The 23,010-nt window shown below is 40.0% G+C and overlaps 1 protein-coding gene across 4 annotated transcripts in view; it reads right to left on the bottom strand.

Annotated features, from left to right (window-relative positions):
- GRIA1 (glutamate ionotropic receptor AMPA type subunit 1) overlaps positions 1–23,010 on the bottom strand; it is a 321,015-nt gene that overhangs the window by 19,543 nt on the left and 278,462 nt on the right. For all 4 annotated transcript variants that reach the window (XM_054975561.1, XM_054975560.1, XM_054975563.1 and 1 more), the window contains 2 exons: positions 7,146–7,344; positions 5,891–6,138 (listed from right to left, as the gene is read on the bottom strand). In XM_054975561.1, coding sequence (XP_054831536.1) covers positions 5,891–6,138; positions 7,146–7,344 — 447 coding nt within the window. The remainder of the gene's footprint in view (positions 1–5,890; positions 6,139–7,145; positions 7,345–23,010) is intronic.

The raw sequence follows: 23,010 nt of genomic DNA, 5'->3' as shown, positions 1-23,010 counted from the left end.
AGCACTGCAGTCTGTGCTATCACAACTGTTAACCAGTGCTAACACAAGTGGCCACATTGCACTGGCGCTCCCACATAAGCTATGAGCTGAAGCTCACAGTCACATCTGACCCATGCAGTGTTGGGCACTGAATATAGCCATGTCTAAGTGAAATCAGCAATGATACAACAGTTATTCTTGCATCTTAAAAATGTATCTAAGAGGATGTAATAATCAGTGATCTGAAAGATTTTAATGCCTGTGTGAATAAATGGTATTGTAAAGCCCAATACATCCTCCTTCATTGTTTTCCTATAAATACAGATCACTCTGCTACACTCAGACATAGTTTGTTCTGCGTGGTTTTTCCCCCCAGGAGGAAACTAAATTTGAAGTAATTGGTTTTCCTTTGTAGCTTATATGGCACCTTCCATTGACAATCACAGAATCCCTGATGAAAAATAGACTTGGCTGCAATTTATTTCCTCTCAAGTATGTTGGTTTTCTTGAATTTTTGAAAAAGAACATTTTTATTCATTTAAATGACATGGAATAATTGACATACAAGTTTATGAGGCCCTTTGGGAGCTTTTCTTAAAAGTTACCACTTGGAGAATGAAAGCCAATTACAAAACATACTCCTACCTTCCCCTCCTCTTCTTTCTTTCCAGAGTCTCTCTCTCTCATTTATAAAAACCTGATACATAGATTTGTTTTGTGAAATGTGAGTTTTTACTTTTCTAATTTACTAATACCAGTTTTGGATAGCTTATTTTGTGTCAATGTTATTCCCCCAAATAAGTTTTGCCTGTTCAACTTTGTCTAAAGTCTGATGCAGTATTCTGACTCTCTCAGCTCATGGAGGAGTACTATTTACTACACCATAATTGCAAGGACTATAAATACATTATTTTATTTACATATAATTTATTAGTCAAAGCCCAGAAAGGAAAAAATGGGAAACTCAATAGTTTTTCTTTCTGATGGATAAGGTCACAGTTATGTTAGATATCAGGTGCCTTGCGAAAGGACATGCTTTATATTACATCTCATTTTTCTAGCTTTGTTTTTGTGAGATTAAAGAAATGCTCGTTTTTAAAAAAGAAATTACATTTATAGTTTATCTTCCATCATGGAAATGTAAGTATCTGACAATTTACATCTGTACATGACAAAATGATTTCTAAAACTAATTATATAAGTAGATATGAAATTTAAACAGTTCTATGCTTTTTTCTTCCCGCTGTATTAGTTCTGATGAAGTGCTTAGCTTAGATGGTTTATAAGAAGGTTCAGATAAACCCGTGCAGGATAGGTAGTTAAATGGATTCTCTGCATCCAGGGACAAGATTTTTCTGCATTACAGATGCTAGGGAGACAAACAACTTTAGGTAATTAAGTTAATTAATTGATTTAATTACAATTTCATGTCTCTGGATGGTCAACTGACTGGGTTCCATTGGAAACAGAATATTGACCTAGAGGGATTGAGGTTTGATCCAGCAATTCTTTGTGTTCTTATGTGCTATGCTGACCTTGAAAGAAACTAATGTGCACTCATGTTGTTAAGGAAACTACTTTACAGAGTTCTATTTTCAGTAGTACATTTCTCAACATTCTGTCTCCGTTTTTACTGGACACATGGTTGATAAGATAAAGGAGAACACATATATAGAAGGCAATGATGCATCATAGAGACTGAAGTCCCTATAGGCCATGGGTCCCCCATGTTGTGCCTGTGGGCACCATGGCACCCACTGACACTTTTCTTGGCACCCAAGTGTTTTTATAAAGTAGATAGAGGCAAGTGGGCCTTTTGAGTTTCTGATGTTTTTGTTAATACTGACAGTGGCTTTATTTAAAGTACTTTACTTGTGCAGATAGCAGAGTGATATTTTAAAAAACACAGTGGGACTTCCTTCTGACTAAACACAATAGGCCAGCACAGCTAAAATGCTTATGCACCTAAGTGAAACATCTGCTGAAGTCATTGGGGCTCTCCAATTTGAATATGTTTTTATAGTTCAGGTAGAAGTTGATAATAGCGTAACATTTTGGTAACTTTGGTAACATTTTGGTAAATTTTCAAAATTCATTTATGCTTCTATCAAAACCTGGCCAAAATCTTTGTTGTATTGTACACATCACATGTACAATGAGCTCACACCAGCCCTTCAGCACCAACTGTTGTTACAAGAAACAGCACAGGCAGAAGCATCTGGGCTCATCTAATGTGAAGAAGGAACCAGGAGAAGCCTTTCCCCCCTTTTCCTTTTGCATGTGTGTTAGTTGCCTGCAAAATAAAGACAGATACTACCAAATGAGGGGTTTTTTTGCTAGCTCAATATGTGTACTTACTTTGTATGTATCCAAGAAAACATTTTTAAACAATATGTTACTTTTAAAAGGTATCCCATTAAATAGAACTTCTATTTAAAATGCTAAAGAGCTACTGTCCTGACATTTTGTGGTTGGCTCTGCCTTCTGCAGCAGCCATTTTTTCAGAATTCCAAATGAGCCTGCAGGCTCAAAAAAGGTTGGGGATCCCTGCTATAGGATATGCTGTTCGATTAATCCTGTACTAGTGCTGTTGGGTACAGTCTCTCACAGTATTCCCCAAGGTGACCCAATGAAAAAGCTGGTTACTTCTATCATTCCACCAGGAATGAAGGGAGGGAGAAAAAAGGAAACCCACATTTCTCAACTGATGCCCTAGGGTTGCTGCTGCCTTAAAAGGGGCAAGTGAAACATAAGCCAGCCTGTAAGGGATACAGGTTACTATGCAAGATTTGGGTCCAGTGGCACTTCAAAAACCAATTTCTAGGGTACTAGCTTTCAAGAGTCAAAGCTCCATTCATCAGATTACTATGCAATTATGGAATCCCCATTCTTTGGAGTTTTGCCCAAGTCTAAACTGGAGATTGCCTGGTGTTCAAATACCATGTGGTTACAACAGACTTTTGGTGGCTGGAAACCCCCCCCCGCTGACTTAGTTTTTATTTGGGATTGGATGAATGAGATTTATCACAGAGCTGTGTGGGTATGTGTTTAAAGTTTATATTAAGGAGTCGGTGCTGCAACCTCCCTTGATTCTGGGACAGCTATAGCCAATGAAACGGAATGGAAAGCATTTAAACATCCACTGTCTCTGAAAGGATAGGGTCCTACTTACCAATTACCCTCCACTGGGATGCTGGAGAGTGTGTGTGAATGGCCTCCAGCAGCTTGTGCAGGCACAGGACAATGATGCCAACAGTTGTGCTAGGCACTAATAGTCATTCATCACTGGCATGTTTGCATATTGTTGTTCCAACTGCCAAAAGTAAGGAAGAACATGGAACTTCCTCTTCTTAAGGACAGCTGCTTATGGACTTTCACTCCCACATTCTGGCTTCCAATGACCCTTGGGATAAAGCAAGGGTCAAATACAATTATATTAATTAAGAATCTGCAATGATTAGCTGCTAATCTTGCTTGATAGCTTAGTAGATGTTTGATGCTCTCTGGCAGAATTTTTCACAGGTGAAGCTTACATTACTTCTGAGACTGTGTCATGGTGTTTAATTAACATTTGAAGGCTAATAAAGAAAAAGGAAGAAATGTGGGATTTGTAAGGCAAAGGAGTGTTCTGGCCAACAAAGCTGAAGGTTCACATTCTATAACTATTTTTTAAAGCCATTTTAAATCTCAAGTGTAAAAATGTCTGTAACCTGAGATAATTCCTTGGAAGGCAGAACTGGGAGTACGCAGTACTGCTGCAATGATGAGAACTGGGCATTTAATGATTATATTCTGGCAGGCAGATTTCTTTGTGCTATTGCCTGTTAATGGTTGGATTGTTTGTTAGTTTGCAAATGTGTTTTTCTTATTTATTGAAAATTGTCCTGAAGGGCAGAATAGAGTTGCATGAGTGAGCTTTTTAATTAAATACATTTACCAGTCCAGTCTAAGAATAATGTGTCAGCCAAACTAACTAGATAAAATGCAACGTCTTCCATTCTTATGTTAATCAATGATAATATTATGCTGAAACCTTACTGATAGCTTTGGCCTTTGTCATGCTTGTTTCTACAAAATATAACTGTGCAAGGCCATTTCAGGGATTTTGATGTACTTTTTCATCACATCCAGTCATATAGTATTTGACATAACTGGTACCATATTTATTTTCACTGAACATGTAGGGAAGTGCTGTGTTAGAACATGCAATCTCTGTAAGGGATGAGAATGATGGCAGAGAAGGAGTAACTATATCTCATCTTCACTCTTGCTTTACTAAGAACTATTGTCTTGTGTTTTTCATTTTGATACTAATTCTGCCATCTTAAACACACTAACTTCCAAGCCCCGTTTAAATCAAGCACTAAAGTAAGAATTCAGTAGTGGGTCATTTAGCACAGGACAATTAGTATTTGGGGGGAAAACATTTCCACTGAAATCAGCAATAAAACTCAGCATTTAGGATTCCATCCAGTGAGCTATTACTTTTGTGAAATCTCTTTAAAAAGTGCTCTTTAGATGAATCAGTTCTGATCCCATTGACTTCAATGGCTAAACATCTGCTGACTTGGATGAAAACAATAATAGGCTCCATCAGCTCAGTCAGCCACAGAATAGAATGTATTTCCTGGGTAGGTCCACATAATGATGAAAGACACACATGGTGATGGTAGAGCATATAGTATTAGTTTAACAGTTAAAATGACAATGAACAACAAATATCATGGGACAGAAAACTGAGCGCACATGTTCCAAAGAAGCACTATCAGACCAAATGGAAAAAACCAAGTGTTCTTCCTTGGTTGTCTCTACTGCATTGGCAAACCAATAAAGGCTGAGCATACCACACAAGAAAGATAGTTTGAAGAACAGGCATGAATCAGCTTTTGCCTTTTTTCTGGCTTCGTTTTATTTTTAGGAGAAATATCACAGTTGGTTCAATATGATATAACCTAAACAAATATGAAACAGTGGGGATTCTTAATTTTAATTTAAAAATTAAGATAGTAATATTAACAGCAGTTCTCTGCTGAAATATCAAATCTTGAACCTTAGAACACTGCACACTATTTCTGACCTACTCCCACTGACTATTATGGTATTCATAAAACAGCTAGATTATTGATAGCTGTAGAAGAAAGATTATATGCATAATTATGTGCAATGTGCTTCTTGTGTGTGGTGAATGCATTCATGTAATAATTTGTCCTTTTTTCTTGCTTCTACTTCTGTTTGACTGTTGTACATTTTGTCTGTGTGGCTATTGTAGGTTCTGTGCATATGTGATGTTTTCTAGTGACCAATATGAAATTAGTCATATCTCCTTCCTTCTCAGCATTTTGGCATAGAACAGTTTAATAAATAGGTCCAGTGAGTTGCTAGGGTAACAAGCTAAGAAGCTTCCAGCTATTTATTGCCTAGCAAAAAGGAAAACACTTCATTTTTCCATTTGTTTTTCCTACACAGATTTGCATTTCTTTGTTCAGACATTCACATGCCAAAATATTTTTACCACAAGAACCCTTTTTAAGCCTGAATCCAAACAAGGGCTATAATATGCATTGCATGATGGTCATGCGCCACAAAACAAGCAGGTTGCTTCAAAGTAACATATTGTTAATCAGTAGCCAGTATGTCACATAATCACTGTTGTTTGCACACAGTTGCAGCCATCTTAACAGAAAACAGAATACAGGAAGTGGAGCCCCTGTCATAAGCAGTCCTTGAAGAACTGGTTATTCCTGTTACTGTTAAGCAGCCGTTTATTGCCTAGTGCATCATTAATTTCTCCCCCCTCTTCCTTCCCCAGCTTCATTATCTACACTGTGGTAATGGAGAATGGAGGCAAGTTTATGGATGCATTGATTGCTTGGGCTACAGGGTGAGGAATTGACACATTCAGTCCACCTACCTTAGTAGTGAACCTTTTGGCGTTGCAATGCCATAGCCTTTGGAATCCAAGTTACCTCCCACCTTCATGGTGTCACATGGCTTTCTCTGCTCAATGTACTCATTCATGGTAGACTCTAGCAGGTAGGCATACTTCCCTTTCGATCTCCTCACACGTTTCATCCCCTCTTCTGTTGTCGGCACGAAAACAGAGGGCTCAGCTGACTTCATGTACGTCCACATCTTCTCAAAAACCGCTATTTTAGATCTCTGTCCAGAATAGCATAAATCCACTGCTCTTAGCATGTGTTAAAACACAGAGCAGAGATTCATACACCAAGGTAGACATACATTTAGTTGGGCTGCGTGCTTACACACTGCATAGCTAAAGAGAGGAAAAGACTTAAAATTGAAGGCGGATTCAGAAAGTTGAATGGCCTCTACACAATCCCTAGTCTATTCTTGGGTACATAGATAAGTGTATTACATGAACTGACATTACCCAGACATGTTCTTGCTGTGATTTTTGTCATGATGGCAGAACATTTTAGAAGAGGAAAGAGGAAACCGAGTAAAAGCAAAGCTAAATGGAAAGGGAAATAGATTAAAAAGGTAATGTGTAGCTAGAGATGCCTACGTTTTGGCTATATACCAGGAACATATTCCCGGCTCAGCTGTAGAAAACATACTTATAGATGTTCCATTTTCAATTTTTAAAAAGCCATCTCCAATTTTTTAAAAAAGGGATTTTAGTGCTAGAAAAAGCTTCTGTATGAGATCTTGGACAGCAGCTTCCTTTAAGAGCAAAAATGCTCCAATGGTCTGTATAAAGCAATTTCATGGATTTAACAGTTGCACGAAAGTTTGAACTACATCAGTTGAACTGTGACCATGAAAGGAGGAAGGGGCTGAGGAATACATTAGACAGAATTGTAAAACAGGGGAGAGGAGACCACTGAAAGTGCACTCTTTAAAGTATTGCTACATGGGCTCCCTTTGAATGTAACATCAACGTATTTACATATGGTAAATGGTCCACTAAATTACAGAGCTAACCAAGTACTTATTATTCGCTAAACCTGAGCTCCAAGTCATAGAGTAATTACTTTTGATGCTGCTAATTGTAATTACTCAGTAATCTGTGGAAGCATGTAATTACTCCATGTTTTTAGGGTATTTATGGTATCTGGCAGACCCTGTATGCTATATTTCCTATGAACAAAGGTTAGCATAAGACTCTTGTTTTGTATATTGAAGGCAGAATTAATTTCTCTTACCCTAAAAAATTCTTTAGTAGAACCAGCATCCAGAGTCCCATAATTAATCTCCGTTTGCTTGGCCAGATCTTCTGCACTCTCTATAGGAGACACCATCCTCTCCACTGTCAAGAATGCAGCTAAGTTAGCTGTGTAAGAAGAAATGATGATCAAAGTGAAAAACCACCAGACTCCACCAACAATGCGTCCAGACAGGGATCTGAAGGGTAAAAAGAAAGAAAGAAAGAAAGAAAGAAAACAGGAAGTGTGAAGATGAACTGAAAAGGAGAAGAAAATACTAAGTTTAATCCTCAGGAATATGCTTCTGCATAAGTAATGGTGAAACTGTTTTGGTAGACTGCACCCACAATTAGTTTGCCCTCAGCCTGATATTAAAGGTATTAATACTACTGTCTTAGCACCATATCTCATTGGTGAATTCATATGAAATACTTAGAATATCGAAATCCTTTTACATTAGCAATTATTTAAAGACAGCTGCTTCATACAGGTCTATGGGCAGCAGCTCACAAGAATAAACTACTTCCAAGTGGTTTGTTTTGCATAGACCATAAAAGATGGAGACAGCCAGTCTTGGTGAGAAGCCACTTCACAAACATGGGTATTTGCTTAGAGTAACCATACAAATGCATATTCCAGTGACTTTCATGTCACATTAGAAATGCAGCTAATATGGATTATGCAGAAGAGCAATCCTTACATTTTCCTTAAATTAAAAAAGAAAAGAAAAGAAAAGAGCACAATGCAGCCTGGAGGCCCATGAACTGTATATGAACAAAGCAAGTACTCTGTATTGGCTTCAGTCACAGTACAAATGGATCTCAAGGGTTGGTACACTGTATCATTGGAACAGAAATACATCCCAAGAGGCCATTTTTTATATATATACCAACCTCCAATCTATGCCTTCACCATGGAATCTGGCAGAGGAACCGCCAGAACTGGGCATGGTGTACCAATGGAGAATCCTCATAGTGAGGCATCTGCTGTTTGAAGTATATATAGAGGCACCAAGTCACTTTGCCTATTCTGGAGGAGATACCATGAACCTCTTCAAAGATTTTGTTTGCACTAGGTCATATCCATAGGCCTGGAAAGTAGACAGTAGGAGACTTCTGAATACCATGGTCCTATACTAATTATAGGACACAGAAGGTCAAACTAGCTGTTTTATCCGAGCTCCAGGAAGAAACCCTTGAGGAGGCCTGTAGCATTCTTTAGCACAGAATGCTTTGGGACCCATGTGTTTTGGATCACATTCATTATTGTATTTAATTTTTTTGGATCACATTCATTATTGTATTTAATTTTAATTAAACAAAAGTATTTAATTTTGTTTGAACATCCATTTTAATTTTATTCATTGTTTTACTCTGCAAAATAAACTGAACATATTAAAGAAACAAACTTTTTATAAAAAATGTAATTTGTTCATTGCTTAGCATAAGAAGGATCTCATCAAGTCATATGGATCGTAAAATAATGTCTCTCTTAACCTTTCTTAACTCAGCCTATTTCAATATTAGCCAAAGACAGCTCCACAACCAACAGAGCAGAGCCATTTCACTTTACTAATTATAGCTGATATCTTAAGTATAATGTAATCAACTGCCCACTTTTCGAAAGCATTCCTGTTAAAAAATATGTGTGAATGAGCAATTAGAACATTACATCCTGGTGACGCGCTGGAGAGAAATAAATATTTTTGCTTATAGAAACTTGCTGGGGAAAATAATTATGTAACCTAACAGTTGTACTTATTGTCTCAGTGAAGGTAGACTAGAATTTTGCGTCTCAAGTTGATGGTCTCAAGAAGTTAGAGATTTCTGAGCATCATGCTTCCCCAATCCACAGTAATAATTAACTACCAACTTCCCCACAGCTTTCTTTTAACAGTGTGATGTTCCAGTTGTTAAGCCCTGACTCAAGACAGCTCAAGACAGGATGAGGTGGAAGGAGGCATCTCAGGATAATGTCACCTCAGCTGTCATCCCTAACCATCAGAGAGTCTCAGGGACAGCTGGGTACGTCAAGCTGACTGGCTGCAGAGGTGGGAGTGGGGCACATGCACACCAAGAGGTGGGTTAGGGCGGCTGGGGGGAGCTCAGTGTGAGGCTGGTTAACTGAGTTTTCCCAACATCTGTGCCAGACAGCAAAGCATTTATTATAAAAGGGTTTTTTTTACCCTTATGAGAGTATGGCAATTTCAGAGAAAAACCACACTTCCTCTTATGCTATGACCCCTTTCCCATTCAGTGTGGCACTACTTCAGTATGTGGTGACACATAAAATAATTTATTCTTTATCATTTCACTTTTCTGTTCCTCCATACCTTCAGCCACCTCATTTCTTGCCCAAAATGTCAAATGCTTTGAATGCATGAATAATTTATACAAAGTTGAGTCAATACAGACCTACCTCCAAAGATATGGATGGCTAGTTCAAATCAATAGATAAAATCCATCTATTCTATTGCCTTTCTGTCTCAGCTTTCTTCTTATCTTGAATAATAACAGCCTCCAAGGCTCCCTTGCCTGTCTACCCCCTTCTTATCCAATCTAGGCACTATATAAGATTGTTCTCTCCAGCCCTCCTTTCCTCCTCAGATTTAACAACAACAACAACAACAACAGCATGCTTATATACTGCTCCTCTAGACAGATTAGTGCCTCACTTAGAGCAGTGAACAGTCAGTGTTGTTACTATCCCCACAATATAGCTGGGGAACTGGGGCTGAGAGAAGTGGCTTACTTAAGGCCACCTGCTGAGCTCATGGCTGTGTTGGGATTCAAACCAGGAGAATGCTGATTTGAAGCCCAGCTCACCCATAATCCTCTATGCATGTCCCATATAGAGGATTGTGGGTGAGGTGAATCCTAAAGTGGCCCTCTAACACTATGAAATCATTTCTATTTTTGTGCCTCCCCCCCTCCATTTCCCCTTCACTGGCCAGTCAAGTTGGCAGCAGGGAACATGGGACGAGGCTCCCTGTCTCCCAATCAAAGTAACGATTTATTTGCCTCACTGAAGTAGTAATGTTACCCATCAACTATATTGTCAGGTTAGTTGGAATATTTATGAGCATTCAAAAACATCACAAGAGCTGGGATCACAGACCAGTAGGCACCAGTCAATGTTTAGCCTGGATTAATTACAAGTCTTTCCACTGATCTTAATTAATTAGAAGTTTTTCCACTGATCCATAAAGAACCCTTTAAACCATGTAGCAGAGAGATTCCCCCTATCAGTTTATTATTTATTTTTTTTATAAAATTTTATTGGATTAGAAACATTTGATATCCATTACAATCAATTTCCTTTAAATTCTAATATTCCAATTCTAACCCCCTCCCTTCCCCCCCTTTTATTGACTTCCAACAGTTTTCCAACCCTTTGTCTATTCTCCCCCTACTCATTTCAAACTTATTTTATCTATTAAACATATATTTTCACTCTCTTCTAAGCTTATCTATTATAACACAGTGCTATCTCTATTTCCCTTCCCTTTTAACTTATCAACTAAATAATACATTCCTGGCATATATTCTTCAATAGTCATTTTAGTAGCCTGTACTCTATCTTACTCATTCTAGTCTCGTCTATATGGTACAAACAATTTGTCCCTCATTATACATAACTTTAAGTACATTATAAGCATTGCATACATTCAATATAAGTCAATCAATTTGACCCATACTCCATATGTTACTCTTTACTTCCTTCTACATATCTTATCTTCATACTATTTTAGTTATCTAATTTCTTCATTATACAACTATCTACCAAAAATAGTCAATCATTTTAACCCATATACACATTCAGCATGAGTCAATCAATTTAACCCATATTCTGTATGCTACTATATATTTTTCCCCCCTTTCTTGCATTCATTCATTTTGATTATATAAATTCTCCATTATACAATTATCTGCCAGTGATGAAATTAATTAATTTCTATCCTTATAGATCTTATAATAACACCTCTATTACTTAATACTATGTATAGTAGTCAAATAGAATAATTGCTTAGAAATTTTCAATTAACTCTCCACCCCCGGTATAGTCACTTCCCTCTTCTTTTGTTATATTTCAGTAATTTTCAAACTGCCACAGTTCTCTTCCCACCTCCCATTTTTTCACCAAATACTGTTTCAGCTTCTCCCAATCCGTGTTAAACTGTCCTGGATCAAGGTCTCTCAGTTTTCTTGTCATTTTATCCATCTCCGCCATGTACAGCAATTTGTAAATCCAGTCCTCAATAGTTGGCACTTCTTGTACTTTCCACTTTTGCACGTATAAAAGTCTGGCCGCTGCTGTCATATAAAATAGCAATGTCCTGTATTGTGCTGGAATGTCCTCAATTCCCAAGTTCAGTAGCAGGAGTCCTGGGTTCTTATTAACTTGAAATTGTAAAATCTCACTTATTACTCTTATTACTTCCCCCCAGTACTGCCTAGCTACTTCGCAAGTCCACCACATATGATACAAAGATCCTTCATGTTTTTTACATTTCCAGCATTTATTAGACGTATTCAAGTTCCCTAGCACAATTTTCTTTGGTGTCAAATACCAACGATAATCATTTTATAAACATTCTCTTTAATATTGGTGCATGTCGTGATCTTCAACGTATTTTTCCACAAGTATTCCCACGCCTCCATTGTTATTTCTTTGTTAAAATTTATAGCCCACTTCACCATTTGCACTTTAACTGTCTCATCTTCAGTGTACCATTTTAACAACACCTTGTAGACCTTAGAGATTTCCTTTTTGTCTTCTTGTAAAATTACTTCCTCTAATTCCGAGTTCTCCATTCTTATCCCTCCCTTTGCACAATCAGAGTTGTAAAGATCTCTAACCTGTCTATATTGAAACCAGTCATAACTTAAAGACAACTCTTCTTGCGTCTTTATTCTTAATTTAGAAAGTTCTGTTCGTGTTATTTCCTTGTACGTTAAACATTGTTGTTCATTATCAACAGTTCTCGAGTCTATTACTTCGTAAGGAACCACCCAGGAGGGAGTTCCTTCCTGAAGGTAATCTCTATACTTCTTCCAAATTATGAAGAGGCTTCTCCGGATGTAATGGTGCAAAAACATAGAATCTGCTTTTACTTTTTCATACCACAGATATGCATGCCATCCAAATATTTTTTTGTATCCCTCTAAGGCCAGTAATTTGCGGTTTTTCAGTGTCATCCAATCTTTCAGCCACACCAAGCAAATTGCATCGTAGTAAAGTCTTAGATTGGGCAGTTGCATTCCACCTCTCTCTTTTGCGTCCTGTAATACTTTCATTTTCACCCGAGGCTTCCTGCCTGCCCAAACAAAGTCCGATATTTTCCTCTGCCATTTTTCAAACTGCTTAGAGTCCGGATAATTGGTATTGTCTGTAACAAAAACATCACTCTTGGCAACACATTCATCTTGACTACTGCAATTCTTCCCAACCATGACAAATTCAATCTATTCCATTTAATCAGATCTTGCTCTATTTGAGTCCACAATTTCTCATAATTATTCTTGAATAGATCTATATTTTTTGCAGTCAGTTCAATTCCCAAATATTTCACCTTACTTGTTACTTCACAGTCTGTTATTTCTGTTAATAACTGTTGTTTTTGTTTAGTCATATTTTTACATAGTATCTTTGACTTCTTTTTATTTACATAAAAACCTGCCAGATCTCCAAATTCTTTGATTTTTTCTATTACCTTAGGCATATTCTCGATTGGATCTTCCACAATTAACATTATATCATCTGCAAATGCTCTGACCTTATAGGAAAAGTCTTTTATTTTTATTCCACGGATCGCATTATCTTCTCGAATCTGTATCATCAAAATTTCCAAAACCAAAATGAACAACAGTGGAGACAGCGGGCAACCTTGTCTTGTACCTTTGCCTATAGTCAATTTCTTAGTCAGCTCGTCATTCACCACAATTGCTGCACTCTGGTCTCTGTAAATTTCTTTCACTGCTCTTATGAATCTTTCTCCCATTTGTAGCTGTTCCATAGTGGCAAACATAAAGTCCCAGTTCAAATTGTCAAATGCTTTTTCAGCATCCACAAAGAAGAAACCAACCTCCTTATCACAATGCCTATCATAATATTCAATAGCATTTAGAACTGTCCTTAAATTGTCTTTGATTTGTCTATTCGGTAAAAAACCAGCTTGTTCTTCTCCAATAACTTCGGATAACCATCCCTTTACTCTTTCTGCTTAGATCTTCGCAAAGATCTTATAATCATTGTTGAGTAAGGAAATAGGTCTGTAATTTTTAACATTAATCAAGTCTTGTCCTTCTTTGGGGATCAATGTTATATTAGCTTCACTCCAAGTATCTGGAGTTCTTTGGTCTCTCAAAACACCATTGATCACTTCTTTTAGGAATGGTACCAGTTCATTGACCATTACCTTATAAAATTTAGCTGTAAGTCCATCAGGTCCTGGCGCCTTTCCCAGGTTTGTTGACTGTATTGCCTTCCTTATCTCTTCCTCTGTTACTTCACTATTCAATTTGTCTCTCCAATCTTCCGAAATTGCTGGAAGCTTCATTTTCCCCAAATATGTCGCTATTGAGTCTTTATTCACTTCTTTTTTATTGTACAGTTTAGCATAAAATTTGTAAAAGGCTCTACTAATAGCAGTCTGTTCCAAATGTGCTTTATTGTCCTCACATATTTTATTTATTGTCTTCTTCTCCTTTCTCTTCTTCAATTGCCATGCCAGGTATTTCCCAGGTTTATTTGCACCTTCAAACGACTTTTGGTTCATTCTCTTAAGATTCCATTCCAATTCTTTGTTATTCATTGCCGTCAACTGCTCTTGAAGGATTTTAATATCCTGATAGATTTTCTTTTTCCCTGGTCTTTTCTTTAGTTGTATTTCTTTGGCTTTTATTTTCTCCATAATCTCCTGTCTCTTCTCCTCTCTTTTTTTTCTGGCTCTTCCATTTAAGTCCATTAGTGTGCCTCTAATTACTGCTTTGTAGGTATCCCATACCTTATTGGTTGGTACTTCTCGATTCATGTTATGTTGTATGAAGAACTTAGTTTCCCTTCTCAACATCTCCATATTTTCTCCCTCTTGTAACAAATCCTCATTTATTCTCCATCCTTTCCTCTTAGTTCTTTTTCCGAACTTCCACATAATTGGATTATGATCTGAGCCTACCATGGGCATTATTTCCACATCCTTAGTCCAAAGCACTAAGTCCTTTGAGGCCCAGATCATGTCAATTCGTGATAGAGTGGAGTGTCTTGTGGAGAAAAATGTATATTGTCTACCTTTGGGATTCTGTATTCTCCATACATCTTCCAAAGTTTCCTGTTGCATTAATGCGAAAAAAGTCTTTGGTAATAGTCCTCTTTTCTTTTGTGCAGTTGCTGATTTTTTATCCTGCTCCAAATTTGTGACTCCATTGAAGTCTCCTGCAAGAATTATCTGGTCATAAGAAAGTTCATCTAATTGCTTCCTCAAATCCTCAAAGAAGCTCTCTTTTGCTCCGTTAGGTGCATAAATTCCAATCACCAACACTTTCTTTAAATTCCATGTACATTCCACTGCTAAAAATCTGGCTTCCACATCTTTAATCACTAGCTTTGGCTGTAGCTCCTCTTTTATATATAATGCCACTCCCCTTTTTTTCTTTTTTGAGGCCACTACAAAATCATTGCCCAATTTGCTCGATTTAAGATATTTTACATCCTGTTTTCTAATATGAGTCTCTTGCAAACACACAATATCACATTTCTGTTTTAATAGCCAGTGAAAAATACTTTTTCTCTTATTGGGTGAGTTAAGTCCATTTACATTCCAAGATAAAACTTTACACTCCATATTCATAGCCTTGTTGCTGGTAAGTCTTTTTCATTGTCTCTCAAAAACTTTTCCATTTCAGATTCAGATCTGATGAGCTTTTTCACTCCTCCAAACTCAAATGACAATCCTTCCGGTAATTCCCATCTGTACCTTATTTTCATGTCCTTCAGAATCTGGACTAAAGCTTTATATTTTTTCCGGTCAAGCAACACCGATCTTGGTAGCTCCTTCATAATAATAACCGTCTTGCCATCAACCTCCAATGGGTCTTGAAATTGCTTACTCACAATAATTTCTCTTATATTTCTAGTCGTAAATTGCACAATCACATCTCTTGGTAGTTTCCTCTGGGTCGCAAATCTTGAATTTATACGGTACACCACATCTAGGATAGCCACAATTTCCTCCTCCTCCTTCCCCAGGTATTCTGCTAACACCTCGGCAATTTGTTCTTGGGCTGTCTTTCCTTCCACTTCTGGCAAGCCACGAAACCTCAGCTGCTTCTCCATATGTTTACTCTCCGCAACTGCCATTCTTCCCCTCATCACCCTCATCTCTGTTCGTTGCGTGTCTGCTAGGTTCTCCACCACATTTTCCACTACCTTGACTCTTTGCTGTGTCACCTGCAGGTCATTTTGTATTGTTTCCATACCCTTCTTCACCTCTGCCAGTTCATTCTTTACTGTCTCTTTAACCTCTTTCACCAGCTCAGGTTTCATGTCCTTGAGCTCCTTAATCGCTTCTGAAAGTTTTTTATCCAAGTTCTCTATCGCCATTTGCCACTCTTTTTTCGACATCGTGGGGCTTGCTTTACCTCGCTCCCAAGGGTCTACTCGCTTCCTTAACTCCGTGGCGTTTGGCTTGGCGTTTTTTTAATTTAATTTAAATGTCCCGCTTTTATAAGGAAAATAAAACGTTTAAAGAGTCCAAAATGTCGGGCGTCTTTTCTCAATGATTTTTCTATAGTTTTTGTAATCCAATATGGCCTACTTCCTCTCCTGCTGAAGTCAAGACTCTTCCCTTTTCAAAGATGGCGATTCCCTTCTTCCTGTCCTCCAGTAGGGGCCGTCTCTCTCCAGCAGCTCTATTGCTGTTACGTACTTCCTGTTTCCTGACTCCCCACAGCAGCTCTCGCGATGGTAAAAACTTTCTCACAGCCTACTATCTCCTTGTGACCACAGGTATGAAAAACAATAGTCCAATTTCTTTAATAACTTCGTTTAGCTTAGTCCTTTTTCTAATACAATTCTTGCCGAGTCTTCCCCTCTTTATAATCAATCTGTTGCAGTTTAAAAGTCCACTTTAATACTTCGTTACTTTAATTAATCCATCCCGTTTCAAGAGATAGTGATCTTTACCTTTTTAAACATCTTTCTGGGTTGTAATCACTGTTTCAATCTCAGATTCTCCTTCAGCTTCTTTCCCCCTGTTGAAGCTTGGGCATGTAGGTCTTATGCCAGCCGCATTGGCTCCAGGACTGCCGCAGAGATTTTAGCCGACCTGTCTTAGGGTGGGACCTCAAGGGTCGGGAGAGAGTCCGTTGCGCAGGACCCCCCCTCGCCCGAAATCAACGTGCCCTGAGGTACTTAAGCATTCTATGCCTGTTCTCTGCCTGAGAACAGTTGGCCGCGAGCATGTGTTGCCCCGCCGGCCGTTGAAACGGCAGCCCGGTCAGCTCAGCACTTAGAGCTGCGTTAGACCTTCATGGATCCCCAGCCGGAAGTCCCCCCTATCAGTTTAAAGGTACTGGGGAGGAGGATTAGGGTTACAGGATACACCTTCCACAGAACATATAAAGTGGTTTGTTTCAGCTTCTAGATAGTCTGCAAATGTGCTAGTTCTGGTTTGTTGGGTGTTTTGGAGTAATAAATTTCTGCAGTTCCTCATGGGGTTGAGCCTGTTTCATTATTTTTGTTTCTATGTATTTTATTACAGTGTTCTTATAGATTTTTAAAATCTATAAGATTTTAAAATCTCACTGACACTCAAGGCAGATTACAAAATACAAAAGAGCAATCTGACAGCATAATTAAAATAGGTATTCAGACAACCAGTGAACAATGAGATAGGACTAGGATTTAAAAATTAAAAAGCAATCAGTGCAACACATTGCCTATGGCATCGTATACTGTAAGCAATGTGGAAAGTAGAATGACTAAAATGAAGCAGTAAAGCAAGGGCATAACTACAATAATCATTGCAGCAGACTACAGTTATGACACTACAAGAATACTTAGAAATAGATAGAAACATTTAAAATGAACACACATTGTTAAACAAGTTTATCATCATCCCCTGAATTTGAATCCTATTTAAAGTGGTGACTTGGGAGGGGGGATCCATCCTCAACTGCTGGGGCAGCCACTTTCCAGCCAGCCAACCTTGCAATGCTGCCACCAATCCCATCCCCCATAGCCTGTCTATCTGGCTCATGTAGTGGGGGAGCTCCTCCTTCTCTACCCATCCACTTGCAGAGGTATGGTGGCAATGGCAGGACTGACTTCAGCATGACAGGGGACAGTGAGCAGTGGGGCAGCTCCTGCTCCTCCTCCCCTGCCAATAGACAAGAGACTGCAATGGTGGGAATAGCAATGGAGGTGGGGCAGTGGTTGCTCCTTCTTCTCTTCTCCTGCCTGCCTGCAGAGGAGAGATGTTAGTGGCAGGGCTGGCATCAGCAGTGGGCTCTCCAACAGATCAGTCTGGATTGCTTCTCCCCTTCTTCCCCTCTCACTGTAGGTTTATTTTGTCTGGCAAGCACACATGTATACAATAGATGTACAGTATACACAATACATATGTACAGGGGTCATTTCGTAGAAAAGAACTGCAGGAACTTATTAGCATAACTCATTAGCATATGCCACACCCCTTGATCAGGCCAAAATGGCAAGGATTCAGCTGCTACCAGATGGGGGAGTGTTCCCCCACCTGGCAGTGGCCCAATCAGGGCAGTTTTGCCCCCAATCCAGGTCAAAACAGGCCCAAAATGGCTCAAAATGGCCATTTTGGGCATGTTTTGGCCTGGATCAGGCCCCAAATGGCCATGATTGAGTTAGTGCTGGGCAGGGGAGGGGTCCCCCACCAGGAACCGACCAGATCCTGGTAGTTCTGGCCCTGATCCCGGCAAAAAATGGCCCAAATGCCTGAAAGTGGCCATTTTTGGCCTTTTGGCCAGGGTTGGGGCTGAAAAGGACCGGATCTGGTCAGAGCTGAGCAGAGAAACCCTCCCCTGCCCAGCACTGACCCGGTCCAGGGTGTTTCAGCCCAGATCCAGGCCAAAAGGGCCCAAAAGAGCTGAAAATGGCACTCGAGCCTGAATCAGGGCCTAAAAGGCTGGGAACGGGTCGGTGCTGGGTGGGGGACATTTCCCCCACCAAGCACCAACCTGATCCAGGCCCCTTTGACCCCAATCTGGGTCAAAATGGGCCCCAAATGGCCCCAAATGGCCATTTTGGACCAGTTTTGGACAGGATTGGGGCCGAAACAGCTGGGACCTTGCCTGTGCCAGGTGGGGGAGGCTTCCCCCATCCATCACTGACCCAATCTGGGCTGATTCAGCCCCAATCCAGGCCAAAAGTCCCAAAATGGCCGACAATGGCCATTTGGGGCCTGTTTTGACACAGATTGGGGTCAAAGGGGCCTGGATCAGGTTGGTTCCAGGCAGGGGAGGCTTCCCCCACCCAGTATCGACCCAATCCAGACCATCTCAGCTCTGATCCAGGCTGTTTCGGGCCAAGTCAGGCCGAAATGGCCCCAAATGGCTGACTATGGCCATTTTGGGCCCATTTCGGCCAGGATCGGGGCTGAAACAGCCGGGACCACCTTAGTGCCGGGTGGGAGAGGCTTCCCTGGCCTGGCACTGACCTGATCTCAGCCATTTCAGCCCAGATCCAGGCTGTTTCGGCCCTTGTCCAGGCTGAAACGGGTCCAAAATGGCCTCCCCCTCCTGGCACTGACCTGATCTGGGCTGTTTTGGCCCCTATTGTGTCTGTTTGGGCCCCAATCATGGCCTAAACGGTCCAAAATGTTTTAAAGTCCGGTGGGCAGGGCCACCTGACTTGGGGGAACTACCGGAATGGTGTTCCGATGTGTTCCCCCTTGAAATGAGCCCTGCATATGTACAGTATACATTTTACAATTATACATTATCTCTCCCAGAGTGTGTCAAAGAAAGAAAAGGCAAGGTTTGGCAGGAGACCAGATGCTTCAAAGACTAGCTTTGAGAGGGGAGAGGAACAGGCATGCTTCCTTCCCCACACAACCCAGGATATGCATTCTGGAGGGAGAACCAGAAACCAGTGTGTTACATCATCCACACACAGACTAAATTTTAGGAGGCAGGATAGTTAACAATATCTGCTCTTATATACTGCTCTTCCAGACAGATTAGTGCCCCATCCAGAGCCGTGAACAAGTTAGTGTTATTATTATTATATTATTATTATAGTTGGGAATAGAGATGGGCACGAATCGCATTACGAACTTCAAAAACCCACGAAATTCGCGATCGCGTGATCGCGATCCGGCGGTTCGTGATTGTCCTCGTCCAACGAACCTGCGTTTGGAAGAAGCCTGGTTCGGTGCGTTTGGCTGCAGTTCGGGAAGCCAGACAGTCAGGTGCCAGCAATTAATTCCCCTGGAAACAGAGCTGGGGGAATGCCTGAACTCTGTCTGCGCTTCTTCTGTCGCCCTGGAAACCCGAATGGAAGCCCAGCTTACCTTGATCGGCAGGTCTTCCTTCCAACCACAGAGCTGCAAAGCGGTTACAAGTTGGGAAAAGACACCCAGGGGAGGGAGGGGGAAGGGGGTGTTCTGTAGCCATGGGCACTCCAATCTCATCCCTGCAAACCCTGATAGGCAGCTCTGACAGCCAAACACAGACCTCCTGCATTGCTCAATGGGAGCTGTGCTTATAAATAGCCGTGGGTTCCCAGGCTGGGTTTCACATTCAGCGAGCTGTGGAGTGGGACAGAGCTCTTACTTGCCACTTGCTAGCCTTTGGGGAGAGAGACAGGGTATAATTGAGCTTGGATTTGTGTGGGAGTTTCCTGGGGGCCTTGGATTGGAGAAGGTATAACTCCAAAATCCCTTTTGCAATCTTGTCCAAACTTGGGTGATGGCTCTAGGAGACCCTGCAAAACACTCGCCGGGAATATGGGCTCTCTAAGTGCAACGGGGGCCGTTCTGAGCCCCACAAATCGCAAAACAGTTTGGCAATGGAAAATGTTCGTTGTGGTTCGCGACCTCGGGATTGGCGGTGGCACTGAACCACGAACCATGGATTCGTTAATTTTTTTGGGTTCGTTCCCATGTCTAGTTGGGAAGCATCCTTTCCCTCCATCTCTTGCAGACCATGTCTCTTCAGTGACTTCATGGCCAAGGACAGAAGGAGACAGCCAGAAGAAGAGTAAGCCTTAAAATATAAAATACACCCCACTTCATCCAGAAGATTTGTAATAAGTGAAATAAGTTTGTGGCTTTATACATCTTGACTGACAAAAAGAATGGGGTGTAACCCTGTTTCTGTTTTCCTAATGAGCCCAGATTATGTGTGTTTGGAGGAAGGAAGCACTGGCGAGAAGCACAGAGGCACCTCACAAGGGTAGCTAACATTGTTTCTTCCCACTGAAGGCCACTTCAATCTAACAAATGACATTTGCATGGTGAATAATCATGCTATACTCCAACTGCAAATTATACATCTTTTCTTCTTCTTTGAAGATATTTTGATGACTTAAATTCCCTCAGCTGCAGTTAAGTAGATCTTAGCTTTTAGTTTTACTCTTCACAGTTGAATCCTAGTGGGGTCGATGTCTGTCAGTTATAGATGGTTTATGCTAGCTGATTATATATTGCAGCCTTTACTTGGGGAGAAGCCATGGACATTTGGACAATGCTTGTTCTTTTTTTAAAAATCTCATCAATACATAATAGAATTAGATGCTTACATGAAGCTGCAAATCTCTGTGGCAACATACATTATTCTGAGAATTTAGGAGGAAGTTTAGATTATCTTTGATAAAATTACAATTTGTTCTATGCTGATGAAATATTTCCCCCTGCTTAGAATTAGGGCCCAACTTGATGAGATGTTGTATATCCATTACTGGATCTCCCATCTCTTTAAGGGTCTGTTAACAGCAATCAAAGGAGGGAAATTGTACTGGGTTTAGGGGTGCTGGTGAATCCTTTCCCTTCAAAGCTATGACCACTATATCTAAAAATACACTGATTGGCAGACTTCTGTGTGCCTCACAAAATCCACACAAGGGGAGCATCTTGGGGGGCATGGTGCTGGCTTCGAGGGAGAAGGACACTAGGGAAGAGAGCTCCATCCCTCCCTGACCTAATTCCTCATTGCAAATCATCATAACAGAATTGAAACTCAAAAAAAGTTTGAGTTTGGCCCCAAACCAAACCCTGTGGCACCCCACAGAGTTGATGAAATGCCATTGACCATCACTCTTTGGGTGCAGTCCTCTACCCAGTTCCCTATCCACTGAACTGTCTTATAGTTCAGTCTGCAATCTTCCAGTTTACCCATTAGAATGTCATGGGGAACCTTATCAAAAGCTTTGCTGAAATCCAGATAAATCATGTCGACAGAGTTCCCACGATCCAGTAAGCTCGTCACTTGATCAAAGAAGGAAACCAGGTTGGTCTGACAAGATCTGTTGGGGACAAAACCACGTTGACTTCCCTGGATCACTAAGCAGTTCTTCAGATGCTTACAGATCAATCTTACCAAGCTATTAGCCCATATGGAACAAAAAATAATAGATAAAATGTTATCCTTGTTCCAGCTGTTAATGGATCAGCTAACAGAAATAAAAACAGCTTTAAATAAAGCAACACAAATGCGCACTGGAATTAAGCACAATGCTGCAGATTGAACTATGTGTATTACAACAGGAGAATAAACAACTTCAAGAAAGAATCTTGAGTATGGAGATTTCTACAAAACAATCAATATTATTGTATGACAATTATCTTTATTATATTTGTAACTGTTTATCAAGCATAATTTAAATAAATAAAAAAAACAAGGGGGCATCTTCTGGTAAGGTAGAGATATTTACCAACTTGCTGGACTTCCTAGTATAGAGAAAGAATATGACACATTAAGGAATGGTTTTGGTTGTATTCAGTGGTGGTCTTGGCAACATCTTTTTTCTTTCAACATATTAATTGAGTGGCTGCCATTCATTCTTTTCAGAAACATAAACCTCTATGCTAGGTACATTCTGTAGTGGAATAAAACATAGACACTGTAAGATTGGCTGCCCAATTGTGTTTTTATTGATCTATTTATTTTATTTTAGAGATTTCTACCCTGTTTATGTTCTTATGGTCTGAAAAGGGAGGAAAAGATGTTAAATGTCAAAATAGCAACATGCTCCTGGAGTTAATGGGGAGAGGGACTGCACATAACATTAGCATTTTCCAATAATTTATAATAATTTGCTCAAACGTAGTAGGTTCTCTCTTGAAGGTATAATGGGAAAAATGTAGATTTTGTTGGAATAGGTGACTCAGCATGCCTTGGACATTGGGAGGCAATGCATGTCTCTCTGTATGTATGTGTAAGTCTAACAAGCTGCTACTGTCTTGTCTATGGAGGGAACACCTCCTGACTCCTCCTTCTTGTCTCTGTGCCCCTTGGGAGATCTCTTTATCTTCCCTCATGGTCTTGAAGGAGAAAGATGTAACCCCTCCATGCTCTGCCATGAAGGCATCCAGACTCACATCTCAGCCTCGCTGCCTATCTCAGGCCGTGTTTTATATTTAGGGAATGTAACTCTTTAGATTGGGATCTTTCCTTCTTCTCCAAGATATTGCTTTGGAAGGAATCTACTTCAATAAACTGAAGTTGTATCTTTCTATGATTTTGTCTGAAGACTAATTAATGAACGTTTGGGTTTTAAAATGCTTCTGCCTAAATAACTCTGCAGTGTTACCATAAAAGTATCACTAACTATAAACGAATTAACCAAAATTCCCAGTAGATTTAACTGCTTCTTATTCATTAAAACATGCAGG

Source organism: Eublepharis macularius, chromosome 4 (assembly GCF_028583425.1).
Source record: "Eublepharis macularius isolate TG4126 chromosome 4, MPM_Emac_v1.0, whole genome shotgun sequence".
NCBI lineage: Eukaryota > Metazoa > Chordata > Lepidosauria > Squamata > Eublepharidae > Eublepharis > Eublepharis macularius.
The sequence above is the reverse complement of the archived record's forward strand: the minus strand, read 5'-3'. Positions and strand labels throughout refer to the sequence as shown.